General features: G+C 53.4%; 7 protein-coding genes across 7 annotated transcripts; 2 read left to right on the top strand and 5 right to left on the bottom strand.

Annotated features, from left to right (window-relative positions):
- Nucleotides 1–509: 509 nt before the first annotated feature.
- NCS54_00110800 (Hypothetical protein) lies at nucleotides 510–3,954 on the bottom strand (the record flags this gene model as incomplete). Its single annotated transcript, XM_053146742.1, has 4 exons — nucleotides 510–1,029; nucleotides 1,086–3,193; nucleotides 3,243–3,800; nucleotides 3,853–3,954. The coding sequence occupies 4 exons, from the start codon at nucleotides 3,952–3,954 to the stop codon at nucleotides 510–512; spliced, it is 3,288 nt and encodes a 1,095-aa protein (XP_053002717.1).
- Nucleotides 3,955–5,639: 1,685 nt separating this feature from the next.
- On the bottom strand, nucleotides 5,640–7,161 carry NCS54_00110900 (Hypothetical protein; the record flags this gene model as incomplete). Its single annotated transcript, XM_053146743.1, has 2 exons — nucleotides 5,640–6,823; nucleotides 7,107–7,161. 2 exons carry the CDS (start codon nucleotides 7,159–7,161, stop codon nucleotides 5,640–5,642), a joined length of 1,239 nt encoding a protein of 412 aa, XP_053002718.1.
- Nucleotides 7,162–9,083: 1,922 nt separating this feature from the next.
- Nucleotides 9,084–11,455, bottom strand: NCS54_00111000 (SYMPK-PTA1-N domain-containing protein; the record flags this gene model as incomplete). The annotated part of the gene is made up of 5 exons (XM_053146744.1): nucleotides 9,084–9,208; nucleotides 9,259–10,661; nucleotides 10,720–10,847; nucleotides 10,901–11,066; nucleotides 11,121–11,455. 5 exons carry the CDS (start codon nucleotides 11,453–11,455, stop codon nucleotides 9,084–9,086), a joined length of 2,157 nt encoding a protein of 718 aa, XP_053002719.1.
- A 649-nt stretch (nucleotides 11,456–12,104) lies between these two features.
- NCS54_00111100 (Cytochrome c oxidase assembly factor 3) lies at nucleotides 12,105–12,438 on the top strand (the record flags this gene model as incomplete). Its single annotated transcript, XM_053146745.1, has 3 exons — nucleotides 12,105–12,115; nucleotides 12,177–12,301; nucleotides 12,350–12,438. The coding sequence occupies 3 exons, from the start codon at nucleotides 12,105–12,107 to the stop codon at nucleotides 12,436–12,438; spliced, it is 225 nt and encodes a 74-aa protein (XP_053002720.1).
- A 499-nt stretch (nucleotides 12,439–12,937) lies between these two features.
- Nucleotides 12,938–15,026, bottom strand: NCS54_00111200 (Hypothetical protein; the record flags this gene model as incomplete). The annotated part of the gene is made up of 3 exons (XM_053146746.1): nucleotides 12,938–13,345; nucleotides 13,401–13,884; nucleotides 13,933–15,026. The coding sequence occupies 3 exons, from the start codon at nucleotides 15,024–15,026 to the stop codon at nucleotides 12,938–12,940; spliced, it is 1,986 nt and encodes a 661-aa protein (XP_053002721.1).
- Nucleotides 15,027–15,711: 685 nt separating this feature from the next.
- Nucleotides 15,712–17,593, top strand: NCS54_00111300 (Nucleolar protein 12; the record flags this gene model as incomplete). The annotated part of the gene is made up of 4 exons (XM_053146747.1): nucleotides 15,712–15,722; nucleotides 15,782–15,848; nucleotides 15,902–17,041; nucleotides 17,102–17,593. 4 exons carry the CDS (start codon nucleotides 15,712–15,714, stop codon nucleotides 17,591–17,593), a joined length of 1,710 nt encoding a protein of 569 aa, XP_053002722.1.
- Nucleotides 17,594–18,406: 813 nt separating this feature from the next.
- On the bottom strand, nucleotides 18,407–20,160 carry NCS54_00111400 (Tubulin alpha chain; the record flags this gene model as incomplete). Its single annotated transcript, XM_053146748.1, has 5 exons — nucleotides 18,407–18,882; nucleotides 18,937–19,440; nucleotides 19,508–19,818; nucleotides 19,892–19,950; nucleotides 20,149–20,160. The coding sequence occupies 5 exons, from the start codon at nucleotides 20,158–20,160 to the stop codon at nucleotides 18,407–18,409; spliced, it is 1,362 nt and encodes a 453-aa protein (XP_053002723.1).
- Nucleotides 20,161–20,977: the final 817 nt, after the last annotated feature.

Here is a 20,977-nt window from a genome sequence, read left to right on the forward strand (position 1 = left end):
GCGGCTTGTGTGCGGCGTAGTACCATTTGTGCAGCAGCATCAATGGACAACTACCATGCACGAGAAACTGAGTGATAAAGACTTGATTATCAATCATTCAACACCGACGCATCTTCTTCTGCATCAATGTTTACCCAAATGGGCTCAATCAGCGTCATCATTAATTAGATCAAACGGCTAGCATTCACCGAGTAGTTGCTTGGCGCTACGTACTGAGGGGACCTCTAAGCAAGGATCATGATATTTTCTAACTCGTCTATCTGATCCCTCCCCGTGTCTCTAAACACGGACCATCATATCTTTCATGACAAGACAAGCTTAATCAAGCTCATGCCTCGACGAGTTGTCACCTTTTCGTACCCGCCAAATCAAATCAAATCAAATCAACCAGTTCGCACATCCCATAAAACCATTCCATGCACAATCAACAAACAATTCGCATACCCTCGTGTCCCACTTCCACCCTACACCCTCTCACAAACTTCCATTCCATCCCATCCATTCATTCTTTACCAGAACTGGTACTCTTGCTTCCCGTCTCTGGTATTGTCAATTGTGCCATAGGCCTGTCCTCCAGTCGTCCGAAAGCCCTGCGAGGTGCTGTTTGACTCGCCGATATGGTCCATTTTTGTCACCATTCTCAACGCGGGCTCGCAGAGAGCCGACAAAATACCATCCTCCATGAGCTTTTCGACCGTCCAGCGCGTTCTTTCCCCAAACACCAGGCCCAAGTTTTCCTCAAAGAGTTTCTCTGCCCGTGTAGACGAAATGTGAGCCTCGAACCACTGTGTAGGTGATCCCTTTCCAGGTGGCGTCGTAGGAACTGTTTGACCTCGGAATTTGGTCTTGTGCTTGTTTGACGCATTTGGAAACTTCTTGACGATACGTGTCATTGTGATTGTCAAGCAGCTGCGGCCCTTGGGCCCATTCCGATACTTTGCGAGGTGCCGAATGTTGATTCTCTCAATTTGCCATCCAAACCTAACATCCTGGTCGGCCTCGATCTCGATCTGCCCCGTGTTCTTTGACCTTTATAAGAGTTAGTCCAATAGACAGATTGCTCTAACAAGAATCATCCAACTTACGAGATACTCATTGAGTCAACCAATGACCTTGCAAAGAGCTTGAAGTCTTCAGGCACCGCCTCCAAGTCCATCCGGCTAATCGCAAATTTGATGTCCCAGGCCCGTCTGGCGCAGTGAACATACAGATGAGATAGCTCCTGAGTTGTGGGGAGGCATTCATACTCAAACGTATTGGCGTCCACCTTGACCACAAGGGAAGTCACCCCGTCGTGAGATCTGCAGACGAGTTCATAGTAGACCTGTTTTTCCCTGAGCATCCATGAAGTCTTACTAGCAGTCAGCTGCGAAAGAAGATCAGCTTCCGCGCCATTGGTCGTCAGAATCGTGTAGAAGCCAACGGTGCCCTGACTCTCATGTTCGTTGCTGTTGAGTCTGTCCAACACTGATTCTGACGACCAAGCAGGGCCTTGCCCAATGTTGACCAAGGATGGCGGCTGATTCTTGAAGCACACCCTGCCAAACTTTGCTTCTAGACAAATCAGACCAGGCGTGACTTGTAGAATCCTTAATAGTTCCTGAAGTTTTCCTTCAGCCTTTGCAACCACTTCGATGCCTTCCATGAAATCTGGAGTCACCAGGTCCATCCCTGGGACAGCTCGCGTAGCACTGGCCGGTAGGCTGGTATCTCTCGAAACTGTCGCCAACCCCAAGCTCTTTCCTCTAGATGGACCATCGTTTTGGGATGGAGGCTCATTTTCCAAAAATGTTTGAGATCCCATGGCGTTGACACGAGTGCGATTCTCCTTCTGCTCTGAACCTGCTGGCTTGGGAATCGCCAGGACAGTCGAAACTCGAACGTTTGGGCCAAAAGGAGCCTCCTCGTTTTGCCCTTCCGTAGGTTTCTTCTTCGAAGCGATATTGGCCCAGGTAGGACGGGAGGCCGCTTTTTGCCTCATGGTCTGGAAGAATTCTTTGGTAGCATCTCCCTGCTTTCCAAATACCACGCCGGAACTGTGACCCGCCACCGATTTGTTTTCCTTTCCAGACTGAGATTTCTGCTTGTCTCTGTCCATGGAATCCATTAGTGCAGGTGTGTGGACATGACAGTCGAGATAGTCCATCAAACTCTCTCCTGGCGGCAGTGTTTTCTGTTTCTCACATGTGTTGCCACCTTGATTCAGGCCAGTCTCCACCGCGAGGGTAAAGGGGTCAACATGAGCAAACATCCCATGGAATTCCTTAACAGGGGACTCCGAATCCAATAGGTTTGGGATAGAATCGTCCCCGGGCCTCAGCTTTGGTGTCCGAACACCAACGGGTTGACGAGAGGGAACCATTTCTTCAAAATTGAGCAGTTCCAAGTGCTGTGTCTCGCTGTTTTTGGGAGTTTGTTCGAGACCAGCTTGAAGATCGTCTGATCCCAGGTCAAGAAGAGCACCACCAGCGAGCGTCATGACCGATGCAGTCATATCAGGGGTGATACCATGCTGAACTTCATTTCCCTCTGAAAGGCCGGGGATCAGTTCCAGACTCCCTTTAGCGTAATTAAGCTCGATGCCGTTGATCCAATTTGCAACTGAAGTTTCGGTTGGAAGTGGTGACCTTGAGCCCTGCCAGGAATCGCCACGCAATTCTGAGAAGAGGATTCCTTCCAACCCAGTCTCTTTCTGTACTTTCTTCTTGCCGGTCGCGGAACTGAGTATCTTGGGTTCGTTTCCTTCGTTCTCGATGTTAACAAGTCCCTTGGAGATTCTGCTTGTTTCTTTGGGTGTCTTGACGGGCTGTGCGGCTTTCTTGAGCAGCTGCTGTTGTCGACGGGTCTGATGGATACTCCGAATCTCTGTTGAATCTGAAGTATTGGAGCGTTTGTTCGTGTACTCATAGTGAGCAAATGGACTGAATCCGAGCTTTGGGTCTTTGGCTAACTTGTGCTCCAAGGGGTACACAGTAGGGTCGAGACTCAAGCGGCCCCTGGCATCTGCTGTTACAACTCTCAAAGACGCGGCTCCTTCAATCAGCTTGCGCTCTTGATCAGCTCCGAAAGTGATGGTGGGGTCCATGTATGTCAAGTTCGAAAGACCGGTATGTGTTAGACACTGGTATGAGACTCGAAATGGGCGTGCCGCTTCTGCGAGTATCAGATGCGATTCCTTGGTGAAGGGGGCATCCTGAGATTGTTAGAAATCCTGTATGAGATAGGAAGAAGTCGAGAATTACCATGAAGCTCAGGAGCGTGTCAAGCTTCCGTATCGCGGTTTCCAGGGACTGTGCATCGCTTTCGGTTCCAATATAGGCCAGAGTCTCGGTGCAGTTGTATGTCACCTGAAGATTCCCAGGCTCTTCAAGCTTCCGCAAACTGGTCTTGGAGTCCAAGGTCGGCCATAAGATGTCGAACTTGGAGGTCAAATCTGAGATGGTAGCCCCTTCAACACATTCGAGGCCTCTCCATATTGTTTTGTGGGGGAGTTCTTGGATGTGCTGAGGGAATCGGAAGGTGTCGTATTTTCCCACGCTTGCCTCCAATCCCTCAGAGTACACTGGCCATGAAACAATGTGAGGCTTGTCTGCCAGGACCTCGACGTCTGGCTGAACCTTGGATCCCCCAATGTCAAACTCATCCTCTTGATCAGCGTCTTGGTCAATGGCACCGGCTTCTTCTTCGAGTAGCTGTTCCAACCGAGACTGCATCCATCGGAGTATCTCGGCTTGGTATTCGACATAGGCGATGACCTTGAACCACGGTACTTGGGGGTCATAGAGAATCTCGAGGACTTTCTGCACAACAATGTATTAGAGCCAAAATGTTTACTCTTCACGCTGAACTTACCGAGGAGCCCAGAGAATCTTGCAGATCTGTCATGACCAAGGAGACTCCTTCAGGTAACAACGGAGGGTTGCATGAGATGTAAAATTCGATAAAGCCTGCCATGGTTATTATTGCATCCTTGATTGGGATGCTGATCCTAGGTGGGTTTCTCAAGCAGTAGTGTTAGTACGTTCGCGACATCTGTTGAGAATTGAGAACCGCGTAGATCAACACACCTTAGTAAAGAGGCAAGATACGGGAAACAGTCATTTGCCACAGATGAAATCAAATGTTACAAGAAATCTAAAAGACGGTAGCAAATAGCATGGCCACCCTCCCTGTCGCAGCGCTACCTGAGATGCGGCGTGGTAACGAGTCCGAGAAGGTAAGGCGAAAGCGGCCGCGGGTCGCTCGGTCGGATAAGGCAGCACGAGGGTCCAGGTCTCGCGAATAGAATAAATCCGGCAAGGAGGATTAGCCGCGTGATGTTCAAGGTTGTGGTATCGCGGCCGCTTGTTCGTGAGTTAAGGCTTGAAGGTCTTGTCGATATGATCGAGGCGGTCGCGGCCGGCAGAGCCAACGGTACGGGGGTAATAAGGCAGAAGAAGAGAACTACCCTCGAAGGAGGGCCTAGAAAACTAGAGAATGTGCCTTAAGACTTAATACGCCGCGATGTAAAGAACTCGGTGGAAAGTAGCCCCTTTTGTTGATGGGCCTGGGTTCGTGATGGGAGGTGTTAGAAGAAAGCAGAGATTTCTCACAACAAGATCAGAAACTAAAGAAGGAGGGGTACCTGATCAGGTGGTAAGAAAGAAGGAAGGCGCATCGGATTCTTCTCCTATGCACCTTCCCGCGGGCAGTTGTTGGCAAGTGACAAACACTGATAGACCGTGCGGCATCGGCCTTCACGACTGTGAATTAAGGAGCTACGGCAGTGAATCACTGACCGATAAAGAAGTAAAGATAAGGTAGGTATCTCATAGAAATCTCATCTCTTCTAAGTATTATTATTACTATGGTTGTGATAAAGTTCTTATAGACTGGGCGGGTTGGGTCATCGGGGGTTGATGAGCTGGTCTCAACTTGTGAACGGGCTCGGGAGCATTCTTGCAAACAAAGAAGGACAACCAGCTTTGACGTGCATGGATCCGAAAGCAATACGCGCTCAAATAATATATTCATTGGCTGCTTGGGTATCCCACGTCTTCCCAAGGACAAGAAAAGTTGGCTTAACCCTTTGCCTTTGCCTTGGGTTGTCCCTCTTATCAGCCGCCTCCAAGAAAATCCCAGGTTCCATTCTTTTTCTATTTTTCCCAAGTCCGTTTCCCTCAAAGTAGGGCAATATCCGAATTCAACGAGCCACCTGAGCTGAGCAGAGTGGCACCAAACTTCCAGTGCCAGAGAGGCACGCCCAACGCCAGTAGCGCCTATCCCTGCCGACCCCAAGACCCCAAGGGCGAGTCGGGGTGAGACTGGGGAGAAAAACAAAGCCATATCCAGTAGGTAAATGTCCAGTCCATCTATCTGAAGTGAAGAAAGAAGCAAACAGCAACAACAAGGTATACAATGAGTGGTATCAAGGCAGCAGTGGTCGTGACAGTGTTCGTAGACGTGAAATCGAGGAGCTGTTGATGAAACATCAAGAGGAGAGAGGGTAACTGGAGTAAGCGGCAGGACGAGATGGGTGCTGATAGAGCCTCGGAGCAGTCGGGTTCAGTAAGAGGTCAAGTCAACCTCTTTGTTCGACCTGATCCGAGTATTGAGTGGAAACGAGAGGCTGGCCCCTCACGACATGCGCGGGGCTGAAATCATTGCGCGCCTTTGACGTTCTCCTTGACGTTCAACGCCCACTTCAGCTTGGCGAGTGCCTCTCTGGACTGCTCTAATAGGCGCTCTTGCTCATCCTCTCGCTTCCTTGCGTTGGTCTTGATGTCCTTGAGTGCTTCCTCTTGAGCCTTCTTGTACTCTTCAAACATGCGGGCGATTTCTTCCTTTTCATGCCGAAGCTGCTTGATGTTGCTGTCTTGTTGGTCGCAGAGGTCCTTCAGTGTCTGTATCTTGTCGTCGTCTTTCCGTCGCTCTTCGTTTAGTTGATCGATCTCGGTCTTCATTTTGGAAACGGCCCGCTTCACCTCGTCGCCTTGATCCCGCCAGTGTGAAGAGATGGCGTTGTATCGGCCTTCCATCAGCTGTGCATAATTTGTTGCCTCTTCCACCTGGACTGTCGTCTCCTTCCTTGTCTTCTCCATTTCGTCCTTCCAGTTCCTTTCCCGCTCTAGGGCGCTGACCGTCTTTTTCTTTTCGAGGTCGACGGTGGCTGTTAGCGATTCGACCTGGCGTTCCTTGCGAGCCAGCAGAGTCTTTGTGACGTTGGCTTCGAGGAGCCGGCTCTCATAGTCGCTGACGATGCGCTCCATCTTGTCCTCAACCAACTTTGCGGCCTGCTTGGCCTCGTCGGCTTTCAGGCGCTCGATCTGAATATCTCGCTTGAGGGATTCATTGTCGCTGACGAGCTTGTTGATAACACGCCCAGTTTTGCCCAAACCCGCCTTGCCAATCGTCGAGTCCCATTGACCGTCCGCGTGTTCGGGTCCGTCTGACATTGTGGAATGATCTGGTTCCGGGGTAGGTTCTACCACTCGAGGTGCGCCTGTGCTCCAGCGAGAGGGTGTCGTTGATGTGTTGTTTGGGTCGGCCTTGGCCTTGACGGGGGTCTGGGCGTGGTGGTTCGGCTCGGGGTTGTTGGACATGGCGCTGGCGGTGCTGTTGACACTACTCGAAAAGGCGCTATGCTTGCTGTCGGGGCTTGACTCGGAGCCCTCGAAGCTGGGTACGCTCCGGATAGTGCTCGACCTGGCAACTGCCGGCTTGTAGGTCGCAGGGCTCCGGCCTTTCATGCTGTTGATGGAGCCGGTGGAGGCAGGCGTCAGGGTCTTTTCCTTCTCGGCGGGAGCATGTAGTTCGGTGAATCTGGCGGCGAGAGAGGCGGCGGCTGGAGAGAGTGGGTGAGATTAGCGCAAGTTTTTTTCGACGGCCGACATTCATGCGGAGGAGTGGAAAGAGTTTTTGCGGGAGTTAAGTGAGTGAGTGAGGCTGAGGGCTGAGGGTGAGAAGACATTGGACGAGCAGGACGGGACGGAGGGAATGCAGATGCGCCCCGTCAAGATGTGGGGAGCTGTTTCAAAGATGGGGCGGCATCAAGAGATGCAGCTGAATATTCGTAGATAGGTAGACTCTATCTGAGCATCCTCTGTGCGGTATGCGTACGTACGTACCGTTGACAGCGTCCTTGTGAATGGAAAATTCCTTTTTGTGCAGGCGATTCCGCATTGCACCGGGACAAGAGGCGGAAGGGGGGTGCCTGTTGTTGATGGAAGTTGATGTTTGTTGTTGTTGGGTAAAGTTGCGAAAAAGGGAGGAGGAGGATTGGACAAGCAAGCAAGCAAGCTTCTCCCCGGCGTAAGCGTCGACCAGTGCAGCACAATAGATTAATCGGCAAGCCAAGTAAAGTAAACACACGCACAGCCTTCGCCTCTTTTTTTTCTTTGTTTTTTTTTTTTTTTCTCAAGGGAGGGATGGCTGGGCTGTTAGTTTGGGCCTCTGGCTGGGTTACGCTGACTGGCGCTGGCGTTGGCGTTCAATCTTGGGTTGGCTCCCGCTCGCTGAGGTGGCTCTCCCGCTGGTCCCCCGTTCTGCCGTCACCGCCGCCCGCCGTTGGAAGGACGCCGCGTTAGATGGTTCGACGGGTAAGTGGAGGATGGTCCGTATCCAATCCCGCAATAAAACTGGTCTGGTTTGACGGACACTTGCTCCGGGGGGCCCGCTCACGGCTCTTTTTGACTCCTGTTTAATGTGAAGTCCGGGTCTCTGTAGAGATTGATCGGCCAGGTTTTGTCAGTGGGCGGAAATCGCGAGATGAAGCAGAAGAAGCAAATATGTGCACGCCGTGCTAACTGCGACCAGGGATGGAAGATGAAAGAAGAGAATGTAAGATTTGGGCATGAGCATGAGCATGAGCAGCACGAATAGAATAGCTAATCAATCCCGCCCTGGGGCCGATGGACGTCACGGACCTTCAGGTTGAAACTCTAGACGCTGATGCCACAGCAACATGAGATTCCGGGGCATGACGGGATTTCCCAAAACACGCAACCCATGTTTACGACCTGAATGGAACCCTTGGGAAAAGCGCCCGTGAGGACCCAGGATGCTCCGGTGAGCCTGCAGGGGGGTCCCGGCCTGGAGGGCATGGCCCGGCTCGGCCGCCAAGGCCTTGTATCACAGTTCAAGCAAGAGGAATCTCATCTCTCATGCGCTTTCAGATAGGAATTCCAGGAATGCCCAGTTGAGGCTGAACCCTCACTAAGAGATAGGCTTGAATTCGTCAAGGAAGTGGCATGACGATAATGGGCCCTTCTGTCGAGGCTTCAACCCGCCACTCATCATGACCTTCATTCCTGTTCCCGTCAACGTCCCAACGCCTGATCCCCAAATTGCATTTCTTGGAGCCTAGGCTGCTAATACGCATCACATTACGACGAGCTGTCGGCCTTGCTGAACTCCATTCTGAACGCCAAGGTTTTATTCAGACGTCTCGTATGCATTATCTCTTTATCTCTGCTCGCGTCATCCCCAGCGAGGCCTTGAGAACCATTCATTCAGCCATCTGCTTCTGAGAATAGAAACTTGCCATGCCAATTATGACCACTAGGCTTCATAGCCCGTCAATTCTTCCACCGTTATTTGCTCAAACTCATCTCATCCATGTCGTGATACACATCAATATCCCTGATGTGTGCCCGCTTCCATTCACATCCATCACGTATCCGTGCTCGGCTTGCATCGAAAGATGCTCGCCCCTGGTTCAATTCTTTTGCAGCCACTTGATACAATAATCATACAGCCCGACAGTGAGGTATCTGGCTGTTCCCTGTCCATCATCTCTAGACCCAGCCTGTGTTATGTGCAGCATCGCAACGTTGCCCCTTGAAACGCCTCCCAATGAATGCCCTTGTTTTCGGGCCAGTTTTCGACGGCCCGCCCTCTTTGTTTATAGTTGATGTGTATCCATCCGTGTGGGCGCTCCGAAAGCGAGCCGTGTCCCACCACCAGCCGCTCATCATGACCACCCAATTCCGTCGTCTGTAGCCTTTACATTTTAATACAATCCGAAAGCATCATTCGCGGCTGCCTTGCACTTTCGTCGCCAAATTTCCCCATCTTATGCCATGGCTGTTTCAGGCCAGAGGGCTTCAAGCTGCGATGGCTGGTGCTGTCGCCTGCCCAGCATTGTCGCCAGCTGCCTCCCGTCCTGCCTCCATGAAAGCAGGCCGATACTTGGACAGATACTTGCCCGCCATAGGCCTCGCCTCCTCGACTAAAAACAAGTCAGCACATGTCACTAAACAGGATACATGTTCAACTTACACTCGATCCATATGTCTTGCACCGTATCCAGAGCAATTTCCTTGATAGGCGGTCGCATCATGACCAAGTAGAGCAGGCTTGTTAGGGCCAACTGCACAATGCTGGGATCGCGACACATGTGCTTCACCCGAGATAGAATATTCCGGTTCAGCTCCGGAATCTCGCTCAGGAATCGCGTGAGCACCTTGTCCTGGGCGTTCAGATATGGCAAGAATCCATCAATCAGCCGCAGGCAGCACTTTTCGTAGTGCAGCAGTCGATCACCGCCTGTCTTCTGCTGTAGCTTGTCGTTGTACCACTCTTCACACAGCCACGAAACTGCCACGTCGATGTGTTTTCGGAAGTCCTCCATCACGTAGGCATAGAGCACGTCGCGGATGTTACTGCTGAGGGATTGCGGTGCTGATGGGTCACCCTCGTCCTTCACAGATACTCCCTCGAGGCCAGCCACTGACCGCGTCGCCAGTCGTGCCAGTATCGTCATCCACGAGTCTCGGTTTCCAGAGCTGGCAGCTAGCCTATTGAAGCCAGCCTTGCTCTTCTTTGATGGATCCTCTAAAGATTTCATCATCTCAATCACCCGCGTCACAGTCCCGTTACCCGCTGTTAGAGCCGTTTCTGGTGTCAGTGCCTGGGGTTGGTGAAGGTGGAACGACTTCAAAGCAAGGCTGTCCTCTAGACCTGATGACGCATCGTGGACAGGAGCGCTATCTAGCTTGTTGAGGATTTGTTCTGTATCCTCAGCCTGATAAAAGTCGGGCTCGTAGTCGTCGTCATCCTCATCCACGCCCAGCGGGGCGGTATTGGGGTTCAGTTCGGGAGCCGGGGCACTGGCAAGGGCGTCTAGACGTCCACGGATACCATCAACCGCCTTGGCCAACACTTGCTGATCGATACTCGCAAGCGTCGTGACTGCGATCTTGGCCACCATTGGTGCAGGGACCTGGAAGATGTCAAAGTTCCTTAGAGCGTCATTATCGATCAATGTGAACACATCTGCCAGGCTGTGCGTGCCAGGACCCAACGGGGGCACCTGGATCTGGGCGGGAGTCAGCCGTTGTCGTTTAGCGTCATATCCGTCATGGTGCTGGGCCGCGAGAGGCCGTTTCCTTCCCGAGTCGTCGAATATCTCAGCCATGGTGCGCATCATACGCTCTACGTGCTGCTGAATCCTGGGCGTCATGGGGTTGTGAGGATCTCGCTTCATCAGGTGGATCAAGAGCAGTCGACTTGTCTTCTCCATCGATTTCATCATGACGCGAGTTTTGGGTGTGAGGGGTGAGTTTGCGAGCTTGAGGGGGTTGAAGTTGAGAAGAGCATTGACAACTCGATTCGAGGTTGCCGGGCGCGTTCTCACGAGAATAGACAAGCAATTGAGTGTCGCATCTACGACCAATGCATCACTACAGTTCACAACGAGTCAGCTGCCGAGACCGGAGTCTGTGTTACCGTCACTCTCACCTGCTCTCTTGAAGCACTATAAGCATTCGGTCCAGGAGCCCTGATGCTTCTGCCTCCAAATTCCGGGGGTCAAGGGACTGGTGGCCCGGGGGGACTTTATCCAAGGAGACATCGAGAGTGCCACCATACTGGTATTATGCGTTAGCGATATCCTGTGCGAACCAATCTCTAGAAGCCATACTCTGAGCTCAGCACCAGAAGCGACACTCTGAGCCAAAACCACACGTTGCGCAAACTTTATGCAGCAGATCCTCACGGAAGGGGCTGCGTTGTCCCATATCCGTAAAATCTTCTGCTTGATTGCCACCATTCTCTGCCACGTAATCGTATCGTAGCTGTTATTTATGCTGCATCGCAAACATTAGTCTCAACCTGTACAAGGTTAGGGAGTGCGGACGTACATCCACCTCAACGCTAGCGGATAGATGCTGGCAGCGCACTGGATCACGCTCCGGATGACTTGGGGGTCTTCTCGATCATTCTCCATCATCGATTCTAGTGTCGCCAGTACGTAGGGCTGCATCGTCTCCTTCTCTCCGTTCGGCAGCGCTGGCGTCGCAAAGGCCTCGGCGAGGAATTCGGCGCCCCATCGTCGAAGTTCGATCGCCGCGTTCGGTCCAATGATGGGGAGAATTCCTCTGACGATGCTTGGATAGTATTTGACGTCTCCCAGGACGAGCTTTCGGGCATCGTTGAGCTGCCGGATCTGGTCCGACACTGACAGATTCGCTGCCATGGTTGTTTACTGAATATCTTCGATCGGCAAGGATGGTAGCAGGGAGAGAACCAAAGGTCTAGCTATGACTGGACGAAAAGGGTACCATGAGTTGAAGAGGAGCGGGCGATGGTAGCAGCGGCGGCAGCTGTGAGGATGGCAATGCGGCTCTTGGAGGGTGGTCGCGCGACTAGGCTGCTGAGCTTGCCAGTTGTGTACTTTTTGGCATCCTCCGCATCAAAGGCCCAGCATCAGCAAAGATGGAAACAGAGGTCCAGTATCGAATATCCGGTGTCGCAAGGCTTTTGATTCGAGGCGCATCAGCTTCCCGGGCGTGCGCTGCGCGTCGTCGTCTTTGTGACAAAGGGCGAACAATGTATGTAGAAGCTGGGCTCCAAGTTTTGGCGACGACGCGGGAAGTAAAGAAGACGGGACGTGGAACAGACCCTTGCAACGCACGCTTTAGCTCCACCAGAGGAAAGGTACCTCAGACGTCACGACAGGCGTGCCCCCAGCCGAGGTTCAGCCGCAAAGATCTTCCACTGAAGTGACTCTGGCGCATCGACAACCATTTGAAGCGCCGACTGATAATCCAGCAACTGTCAATTTGTCCGGCTTCTACTTTCTCTGCTCTTGATTTATTCTCGTGCTAATATTTGCCATCTCCAAAATGCCTCCCAGGTTCGTCCATCTAGGTTCTACATTATTGTGCATAGTGGACTGATCATGACCTCCGAACCAGCCCGCAATCGACATACTACGATCGCCGCCTGCGACAAGGCCCTGCCCTCGTTCGAGCCCGACGACCTTATCTTTTCAAGAACGCTGTCACCGGTCTTGGCCTCTTGACCGTTGTCGGAGCCATCTGTACGACGAGCCGCCTCCATGTTACCACCACGCGCTTACACTGCCTAGATTACTATACCCTCAACGCCGTTGGCCAGGACAACTTTGAAGATGTCAAGGTCCCTGATGAGCCTCGGAAACCCGCCTCTTCTAAGTAAATTCTACATATGATAGGCTGCACGCCTGGGGAATCATCTCTTAGATCACGGTTGCAAGTCAAAGCATTGAAGAAGTTAAAAGGAGGAAGAACACCAACGCAGCTATGCCATTCATGCTACCTGCCACACAAAACGCCTGTTATAACCCCAGAGCCTTCCTGTACAACACGTTGGCGAACTCTTCTGCGCAACATGTATGAATAAACGACCACCATTGTACAATAGTTCTCGAAGCCCGCGAGCCCTCGCCCGCTGCAACCAAGATTCTGCCCCTCTCCAACCGTCATCAAAAGACCCGCGCTGTCCACCGTAGACACACCCAATGCTCTAACCATGTTCGAGTCCAGACAGAAAAAGGAAAATCGAATACATCCGAGCTTCGGCCGATTGTTTTCCATGGGTATCACAAAACGAGTACAAAAGCAATATACTCCATCCTTTCCTAACAAGTCCTATAATAGGGATGAGCTGAAATGCACCAGTTTGTGCAATCAATTGCTCAAGCTGCGGCTGCTTTCGACCCTCGGCTTACACTCGAGAGGCTGCCAACCCGTTTCATTGGGTTATGAGCTGAGTTGATCATTGTCCGTGCCAACTCGGGGGATTCTGACAACCTGTTTGGCAATGAGGGTGAGTGTTGCTTAGGATGCGCGGCGTTCAGGTTGGACTTGATATCCGCTGCAGCCGGAATCTGGCCCTGCGGTACTGCGCGACTGGCCGCATTCTCCGCTTGTCCCTCAACCGTCGCCACCGGTGTTGGATACATCTTGTGGGCTAGGTGGTTTGGGTTGGCCCAAGGCGTCTCCCGGAGGAACTGCTCACCCGCTGGGCCAAGGCGATCGAATGGCGGCGTATAGTACTCTTCGCGTCGCTGTGGTGGTGGCTTTTGCCGGGCTCGTTTGGCTCGCTTACACAAGTCAGCTCAGCAGTCTCGGGGAGTTGACCTGACTTTGTCAACATACCTCAATGGCAGCCAGGTCATCATCAAGTTCCGAGGGAGACGCTCCCGTCATTTCTGGCCCTGCAGGGAATCCTTCATACTTGGCTATGCTGGCCAGAGTCGAAACCTCCGTGTTGTAGGCGATGGCATTCCGTACTCGCTGGGCAGGATCCTTGGGGAAGAGCAGGCCGCAATCTTGCAGGCTATGCGCGCTTCGCCTTGCTGTTTGAATGTCGTACCACTCCTGGTTGAGAGCCTCCAGCGTCTTTTCTCGCTTCTCTCGTACCGCCTGATAGTATTGACCCCAGACTTGAGCTCGCTGAGCAACTGCGCGCCTCTCATGTGCCTTGACGCGATATTCGAGCTCATTGTTGATCTCTCGGAGCTTCTGCTCCAACCTGTCATCCAGGCACTGCTTCATGTTAAGGTACTCGGGGTGTGTTGGGACGCTGGCGATGAGGGACTGTTCCTCTTCCTCGAGCCGTTGAAGCCGGTCCTTGTACAGTCTAGATGGTGTCAGCGCAATCCACCAAAGGTGATGAACCGAGGCCTACCTGTCTCTGAATACCCCAAACATCTCCTCGATATGTGTCCAATCCTTAAACGCGGCGTGTTTTCGCTCCACTGTCGTTGGGTGAGTATGGTCAACCGAGTTGGGAATGTTGGCCGGGCGATCCTTACTCTCTTCATCGTGCGCAGTAGCTGCATCAACCTCTTCGTCCGCATCAGCCTCCAGCTCCTCTCCATGTTGCTCTACATCAGTCCCCCGGGCACTATCACGGGCCCCGTCATGGCTGCCATTGTCTGTGTCATGATCGGCCTCGGCGGCGGCTGCCGCTTTGCGTTTTGATCCGCGCGTGCCCTTCTTTGCCGCGCGAGTTGTACGCTCTGCTGCTCCATCCTCGCGAGCTGTGGACTTCTTTCGTGGAGAGACGTCTACCTCTTCAGCAGGAGTTTGTGTGCCGCTACTCTCGTTGGCTGGAGTTGGTTCATCTTCATGCATGACTGTATCCTCGGCTTGCTGGGGAGTCTCTGTATCAGCCACTGGGACCGAGCTGGTCCGCTTCCTAAGTGGCTGCTCGGTTTCTGACTGATCGGCGGCTGGTGAGCGCTTTCGCTTGCGGTCTTGGGAGTCATTTCTATGGTCATCTTCCAATGCCGCGTCGTGCTTTGTCGCAGGTTTCGATGGGGATTCTATTCCGATTGTTGGAGAGCCTATAGAGGCGTCGTCTCCCATGGTGGATTCGTCGTCGTGATGGTCGTCTAGGTTGGCGGTTCTTCGGAGCTTGCTCGGGGTGTGCTCAAAGACTTGGCCCTCGTTGAATTGGTCTACAACGACGTCCCTCTGTCGCTGGTGCCTCGGGGTGTCGTAGAGCCGCTCAGTCTCTGCTTCAGTATCGTTGCCGTCCGAGGTGTGGGCATCGGAGAGGACGCTGTCAGAATCGGAGGTGGCATGAGGCTTCTTCTTGGGGGTCGGCCTGGTGCTGTCTTCGTCGTCATTGTCAAGATGCATGTGTTCAATGTCCTCGTCGTTGTCGTCCTTGGTGTCAACCTCGCTGAGGGGACTGGAGATGTTGCTGTCCTCATGATCAACAACCCCAACTGCAGGTGAGGAGAGGGGCGGGGGCGCGGTAGCGGTCGCCGCCATGGTTGTTGAAAGACGCGATGACGTGTCTATGGCCTTGCTCAATGGAGAGAGCAGGTAGGCTTGCAGTATCGGGTGCAGAAGAGTGGTGGTGGTGATCGGCAGGTAGGTCGGAGCAGCGCGACCGTGGAGACGAGTGATGAGGAACGGCAGCTGGGTGATTGGGGATCGGGTGTCGTGAAGAGTGGACTTGAAGAGGCAAAGCCGAGTTAAAGCGAAGCTGATTGAAACAGCCTTTGTCCTGCTGTGGCATGGAAGACGCGAGAGGTGCTGACAAGGCCAAGGGCTTCCGGTGACGGACGGTTGAGTTGAGAGGAGGGGACAGAGAGAGGACGGAGATGGACGGTGGACGGTGCCGGTTTGCGCTGGGGGGCCAGGGCCTGCGCCAGTCGCCAGAGGAAAACCGAGAGCGGGCTGAGAATGACGGGGCAAAAGCGGTCATCCGCGGCAGAAACTGGCCTCGGGGGGTGTGCCATGATGGAGCACCTGGCTCAGGCCAATGACGCATTGTTCCGGCCAGCAAGGCTTCCGGCACACTCCAAATCCACGCCCACCCAGAGGTTCATGTGGACCCTCTGGAGCTGGACTTTTTCTGTGCCTTTTTCCAGTCGCGATCCAGAGGCTGGCACTTTTTTTTGCAGCAGGTTAGCGAGTTGGCCGATTCTGTCAGAAACAAGTCTCTGAAATCATGGCTAAACGGTGAGTTCTTCTACCATTGCTCGTCTCGTGCAAACAATGGAAAATCCTGACTGAAGCAGCACAAAGGGCTTGACGGCCTCTTCCAAGGCTGTGGACCCCACACTCGACGCTCTGTTTGCGGCCAGCGTAAGTTTTGCGACATTGTTGTCTTCTCTGCCCTCCTGGCTAATCAATTATAGGCTGGTCCTACCAAGGCTCCCGCCAAGTCAAGATACTCGGCATTGTTGGAACAGAAGCCGCGAGAAGCACCCCAACCAAAGGTAGTCTTGGAGGAGGAGAACGGTGAAGAAGACGACGAGGACGACGAAGTGCTTTCGGAAATCAGTGAGGAGCTGAGCTATGGGGAGGATGATGAGGATGAGGACGAGGATGAGCAAGACTCTGAGGCTGAAGAGCAAGAGGACAGCGAAGGGGATGAAGACGACGCAGAGAGTGCAGACGAGCCCATGACAGATGCGCCAGCCGAACTCGATGCTATTATCGATGCCGCCGAAGGCAAAGAAAAGAAGGACCGGAAACGAAAGCGCAAGAATGATAATGACGACCTCGAGGGCAACTACCTGAGCAAAGTTGCTGCAGAGGAGGAGGCTGAGCGTGCGGGCAAGCGACAGAAGAACGATGGCTCAAAAGAAGACGGTGAGAAGGCTGAGGGTGAGGACGACGACGCCAGCGGCGACGAGAGCGATATCCCCGTCCACGAGACACTGGCCAAGGAAGACAAGTCCTCGGATCTGGAAAAGGCAGCTCGGACAGTCTTCCTTGCCAACGTTTCCACCGAAGCTATATCCTCCAAGACGGCCAAGAAGACGCTCATGGCCCATCTCTCTTCCATCTTGGAAAAGGATGCATCTCCACCACAGACCATTGAGTCCATTCGCTTCCGCTCTGTCGCATACGCAGGCGGCTCTCTGCCAAAGCGCGCGGCCTACATCACCAAGTCGCTGATGGACGCCACAACCAAGTCGGCCAATGCCTATGTCGTGTACTCGACTATCGCAGCTGCTCGGGAGGCCGTCGCAAAGCTCAATGGCACCCAGGTGCTTGACCGACACCTGAGGGTGGACAGTGTCGCTCACCCCAGTCCCACAGACCACCGTCGATGCGTGTTTGTTGGCAACTTGGGATTCGTTGATGACGAGACTATCCTCGCCACCAACGCCGATGGAGATACTACACAGAAGAAGCGAAACAAGACTCCGTCCGATGTTGAGGAGGGCCTATGGCGCACCTTTAGCACTCAGGGCAAGGTCGAAAATGTCCGAGTTGTCCGAGACTCCAAGACTCGCGTAGGCAAGGGCATCGCCTATGTGCAGTTTTATGTAAGTCTCGGCAAAGTTTGCCACTTACACGGATGAAACAAGGGCTAACAGGATTTGTAGGACGCCAATGATGTCGAGGCCGCCCTGCTCCTTGATGACAAGAAGTTCCCGCCCATGCTTCCCCGCAAGCTGCGTGTTACTCGAGCCAAGGATCCTCGCAAGACGGCCCTCGCTCAGGAGCGAGCCAAGGCCAAGGCTATGGCCACCAACGGCGCACCCAAGAGCATGAAGTACAAGCCCAAGGCGACACCTGAGGAGCAGTCCATGGCTGGCCGCACAAGCAAACTCCTCGGCCGCTCCGCCGCTATTCAGCAGCGTCACGGAAAGCGTCCCACAAAGGGCTCTTCCGAAGAGGTTCCTAACCCCCTTGACGAGATCAAGACTCCAGAGCAGGTCATCTTTGAAGGCCGACGTGCCACATCCAGGGACGCTCTGCCCAAGGACCTCAAGTTTGGCAAGAAGGGCAAGAACAAGAACAAGCCCAAGGCCAAGGGAGGCAAGCCGCAAAATCGAAGCGCCAGGAGAGCTGCCGAGTGGAAGAAGAAGAGCTGATGCTGATTCTCGACAGCGGATGACGCATGGATGGGGTAGTTGGTGAGAAGGGGCCGTGTGGGCTTTGAGTGCGGAAAGCGGATGTTTGAGAAGGGCCCCGCGCCCGCACGGGGATCGGAAAAGTTGTGCTGTGAATTTTGGCCACAGCCGTAAAGGTTGCTTAGATGAGATAGAAGTACATATTCCTCAAGCTCACGAGTTCAGTTCGGATATTGAGCAAGTTTGCTTTTTTAATGCTATGATTCTAGGCATCTTTTTTTTATTACATTGTAACCTAAATGCTTGCTGACATGCTTTCCTCAACTGAAATGTTGTATATCACTAACAGCACCTTCGTACATGGCCAAGCAAACAGCATTAGAGTAACTCTGTGGCTGATAGTATAATACCGCAAACCAACCATATTAACTCTGCACAACCACATTTCACACCAATCAAGCCAGAGGTACTCCAATTTACTCTCATTAAAGAAGAAACAGATATCATCAAATTTTACTTGCCTGCTTTATCAGAAATAAGTGCCAACTTGCGTCAAGGGATAACCTCGTCTATTAGGACCTGGCTCCAAGAGAAAAAGACCACGTGCTAGCGGGATACCCTGAGCCAAACTTTGGCGTCTGGTGGTAAACACATCCTTCCCCCCTCCATGTGCCACCCAACAACAAATATCGGGAATCTTAATCAACATAATCCACAGCTCTCTTCTCTGTACATTGCATCGCCATAGGCGCGAGCCCTGGCAAGACCATCGCTTCAACACGCCTTGAAAGAAGTCGAAAGAGGTTATACAAGCCAGTCCCAAGATGCAACTGTCTAGTACTCGACCTCCTCCTCGGGCTCGAACGAGTCGGCAGCAACCTCCTCGTAATCCTTCTCCAGAGCAGCAAGATCCTCACGGGCCTCGGTGAACTCGCCTTCCTCCATACCCTCGCCGACGTACCAGTGGACGAAGGCACGCTTGCTGTGCATGAGGTCGAACTTGTAGTCAAGACGCGACCAGGCCTCGGCGATGGCAGTGGTGTTGGAAAGCATGGAAACGGATCGCTTGACGGAAGCAAGACCACCATCCTCGGGAGCCGCGGGAACAGCCATGGGCTTCTGGTAGTTGATGCCGAGCTTGAAACCAGTAGGGCACCACTCGACGAGGTTGAATGAGGCCTTGGCCTTGAGGGCAGCAATGGCAGCGTTGCAGTCGCGGGGGACAACATCTCCACGGTACAGAAGAGCGACGGCCATGTACTTACCGTTTCGGGGGTCGCAAACCACCATCTGGTTGTTGGGCTCGAAGCCTGGGAAACGTCAGTACAATTGTCGTCCATGACCAAGTTGCGATCATCACTTACACTGGAAGGTGAGGTCGTGGACCTTGAAGCTCTCGTGCTCGCTCTTGGCAGAGGAGATGACAGGAGCGTAGCTGATGAGGGGGTAGTGAATTCGAGGGTAAGGAACCAGGTTGGTCTGGAACTCGTTGAGATCGACGTTGAGAGCACCATCGAATCGGAGAGACGAGGTGATGGAGCTGACAACCTGGGCGATCAAGCGGTTCAGGTGCTCGTACGAAGGACGGGGGATATCGAGGTTACGACGGCAGATATCGTAGACGGCCTCGTTGTCGACGAGGAACGTGCAGTCAGAGTTCTCAATGGTGCTGTGAGTCGACAAAACGGCGTTGTAGGGCTCAACAACGGCGGTCGAGGTTCGGGGAGCAGGGTACACGGCGAACTCGAGCTTAGACTTCTTGCCGTACTCGGTAGAGAGGCGCTCGAGGAGGAGAGCACCGAAACCGGAGCCGGTACCACCGCCGAAGGAGTGGAAGATAAGGAAACCCTGGAGAGAGTGGCAGTTGTCTGGTCGTTCGATTTAGCAAGGGTTCCAAGGGGTGAGGCGCGCAGCCTCAGGGTTTGCGAAACTCACCAGCCACGCGGCGGATGCGGTCCATGACATTGTCGACCATCTCCTTGCCAATGGTGTAGTGGCCACGAGCATAGTTGTTGGCAGCATCTTCCTTGCCGCTGATCAACAGCTCGGGGTGGAAGAGCTGGCGGTAACCACCAGTTCGGATCTCGTCAATGGGAGAGGGGTCAAGATCGACAAAGATGGAGCGAGGAACATGCTTGCCGCTGCTCGTCTCGGTGAAAAAGGTCTCGAAGGAGCCTCCCTCACCAATATCACCAGCATTGGGGTCGGGACGACCATCGGGGCCGAGGCCGTGCTCGAGGAGGTAGCTATTCAAGATATCGGTCAGCTTCGGGGCCGGGGGTCGAACGATGGCGACGGTAGCGGTGATGGTGGACGTACAGCTCCCAAGCAGAGTTACCGAGCTGGGTACCAGCCTGGCCCAGGTGGAGGTGAAGAATCTGGATCACAGAGCATCAGCATCAGCATCGCAAGCTTCGTTTTTGGTGGTGGTCTTGGTGGACGATAGGGGTCCCAGCCAGAGGACACCAAGTGGAACAGCCGACGCCATGCCGGGAGCGGGAAGCTGCTGCTGGCAGTTGAGCTCGCTGGCAGGGAGTGGTCTCACGGCGACAACATATGGATGCAATGCAACTTACCTCGCCCTTCATTGTGTATGAACGAAGCTAAGGGAGCTACGACCAGAGGTGGAGTTGGGGGAATGGGAGAGAGATATACGCGCGCAGCGCTTGAGGAAGAGAAGGGGAAGGGGGAGACGGGGGCGTGGTGATGATTTTCCGGCGGGTGTTTGGGGATGGAGGTTCTGTAGGTGTAGGTGAGTGGGTGCCCGCAGGAGGTGGGCATTGGCGGGGTCGACAACAAACAAACCATGGGCCGCGCGCGCCAAAAAAGCAGCTCCAGTGTCTCAGGTTATCCCACGGGGTACCTCTGGCGCCAGCCAATTCCCGCGCAGCCACCAGGTACCCCCGTGGTGCCTCACCGCCAATTGAAAGCGCAGCATGGGGACCCCTGGCGGGCGAGGGAACTGCAACTTTGCCTTGCCAGGGGCGGCTCGTGTGGTGTGCGAGCAGAGGTGCTAACATGCTACCAACGGCCTCTCTGCCCCGGCAAATGTTGCTGATGCGAATGGCTGATGGTGGCTCGAGCTGCTCCATAGGTATCCGTACCTAGTTAGGTACTGTATGGATACAGATCGGTTAGCTGTGCTGAGTTGCCCCGTGCTCCTGGAGGCGACAGAATGACCCTTGATCCGCCGTGTCGTGACACCTGTCAAAGATGTTGCAGGGCAACCTTTAACGGGCAACATGACGTGATGTTTCCATCTAGGTGTCTCTAAAAGCTGACAAGATTCAATTGACTTTATTGGGTTTCAAAACGGTTGCCTATTCCTAGGTGAGCTTGATAGTATTCATCAAGCTGTCAGAAGCCTAAACCTTGACTACACTAACAGTTCCGGTAGCGGACACT

This window comes from Fusarium falciforme, chromosome 1 (genome assembly GCF_026873545.1).
Source record: "Fusarium falciforme chromosome 1, complete sequence".
NCBI lineage: Eukaryota > Fungi > Ascomycota > Sordariomycetes > Hypocreales > Nectriaceae > Fusarium > Fusarium falciforme.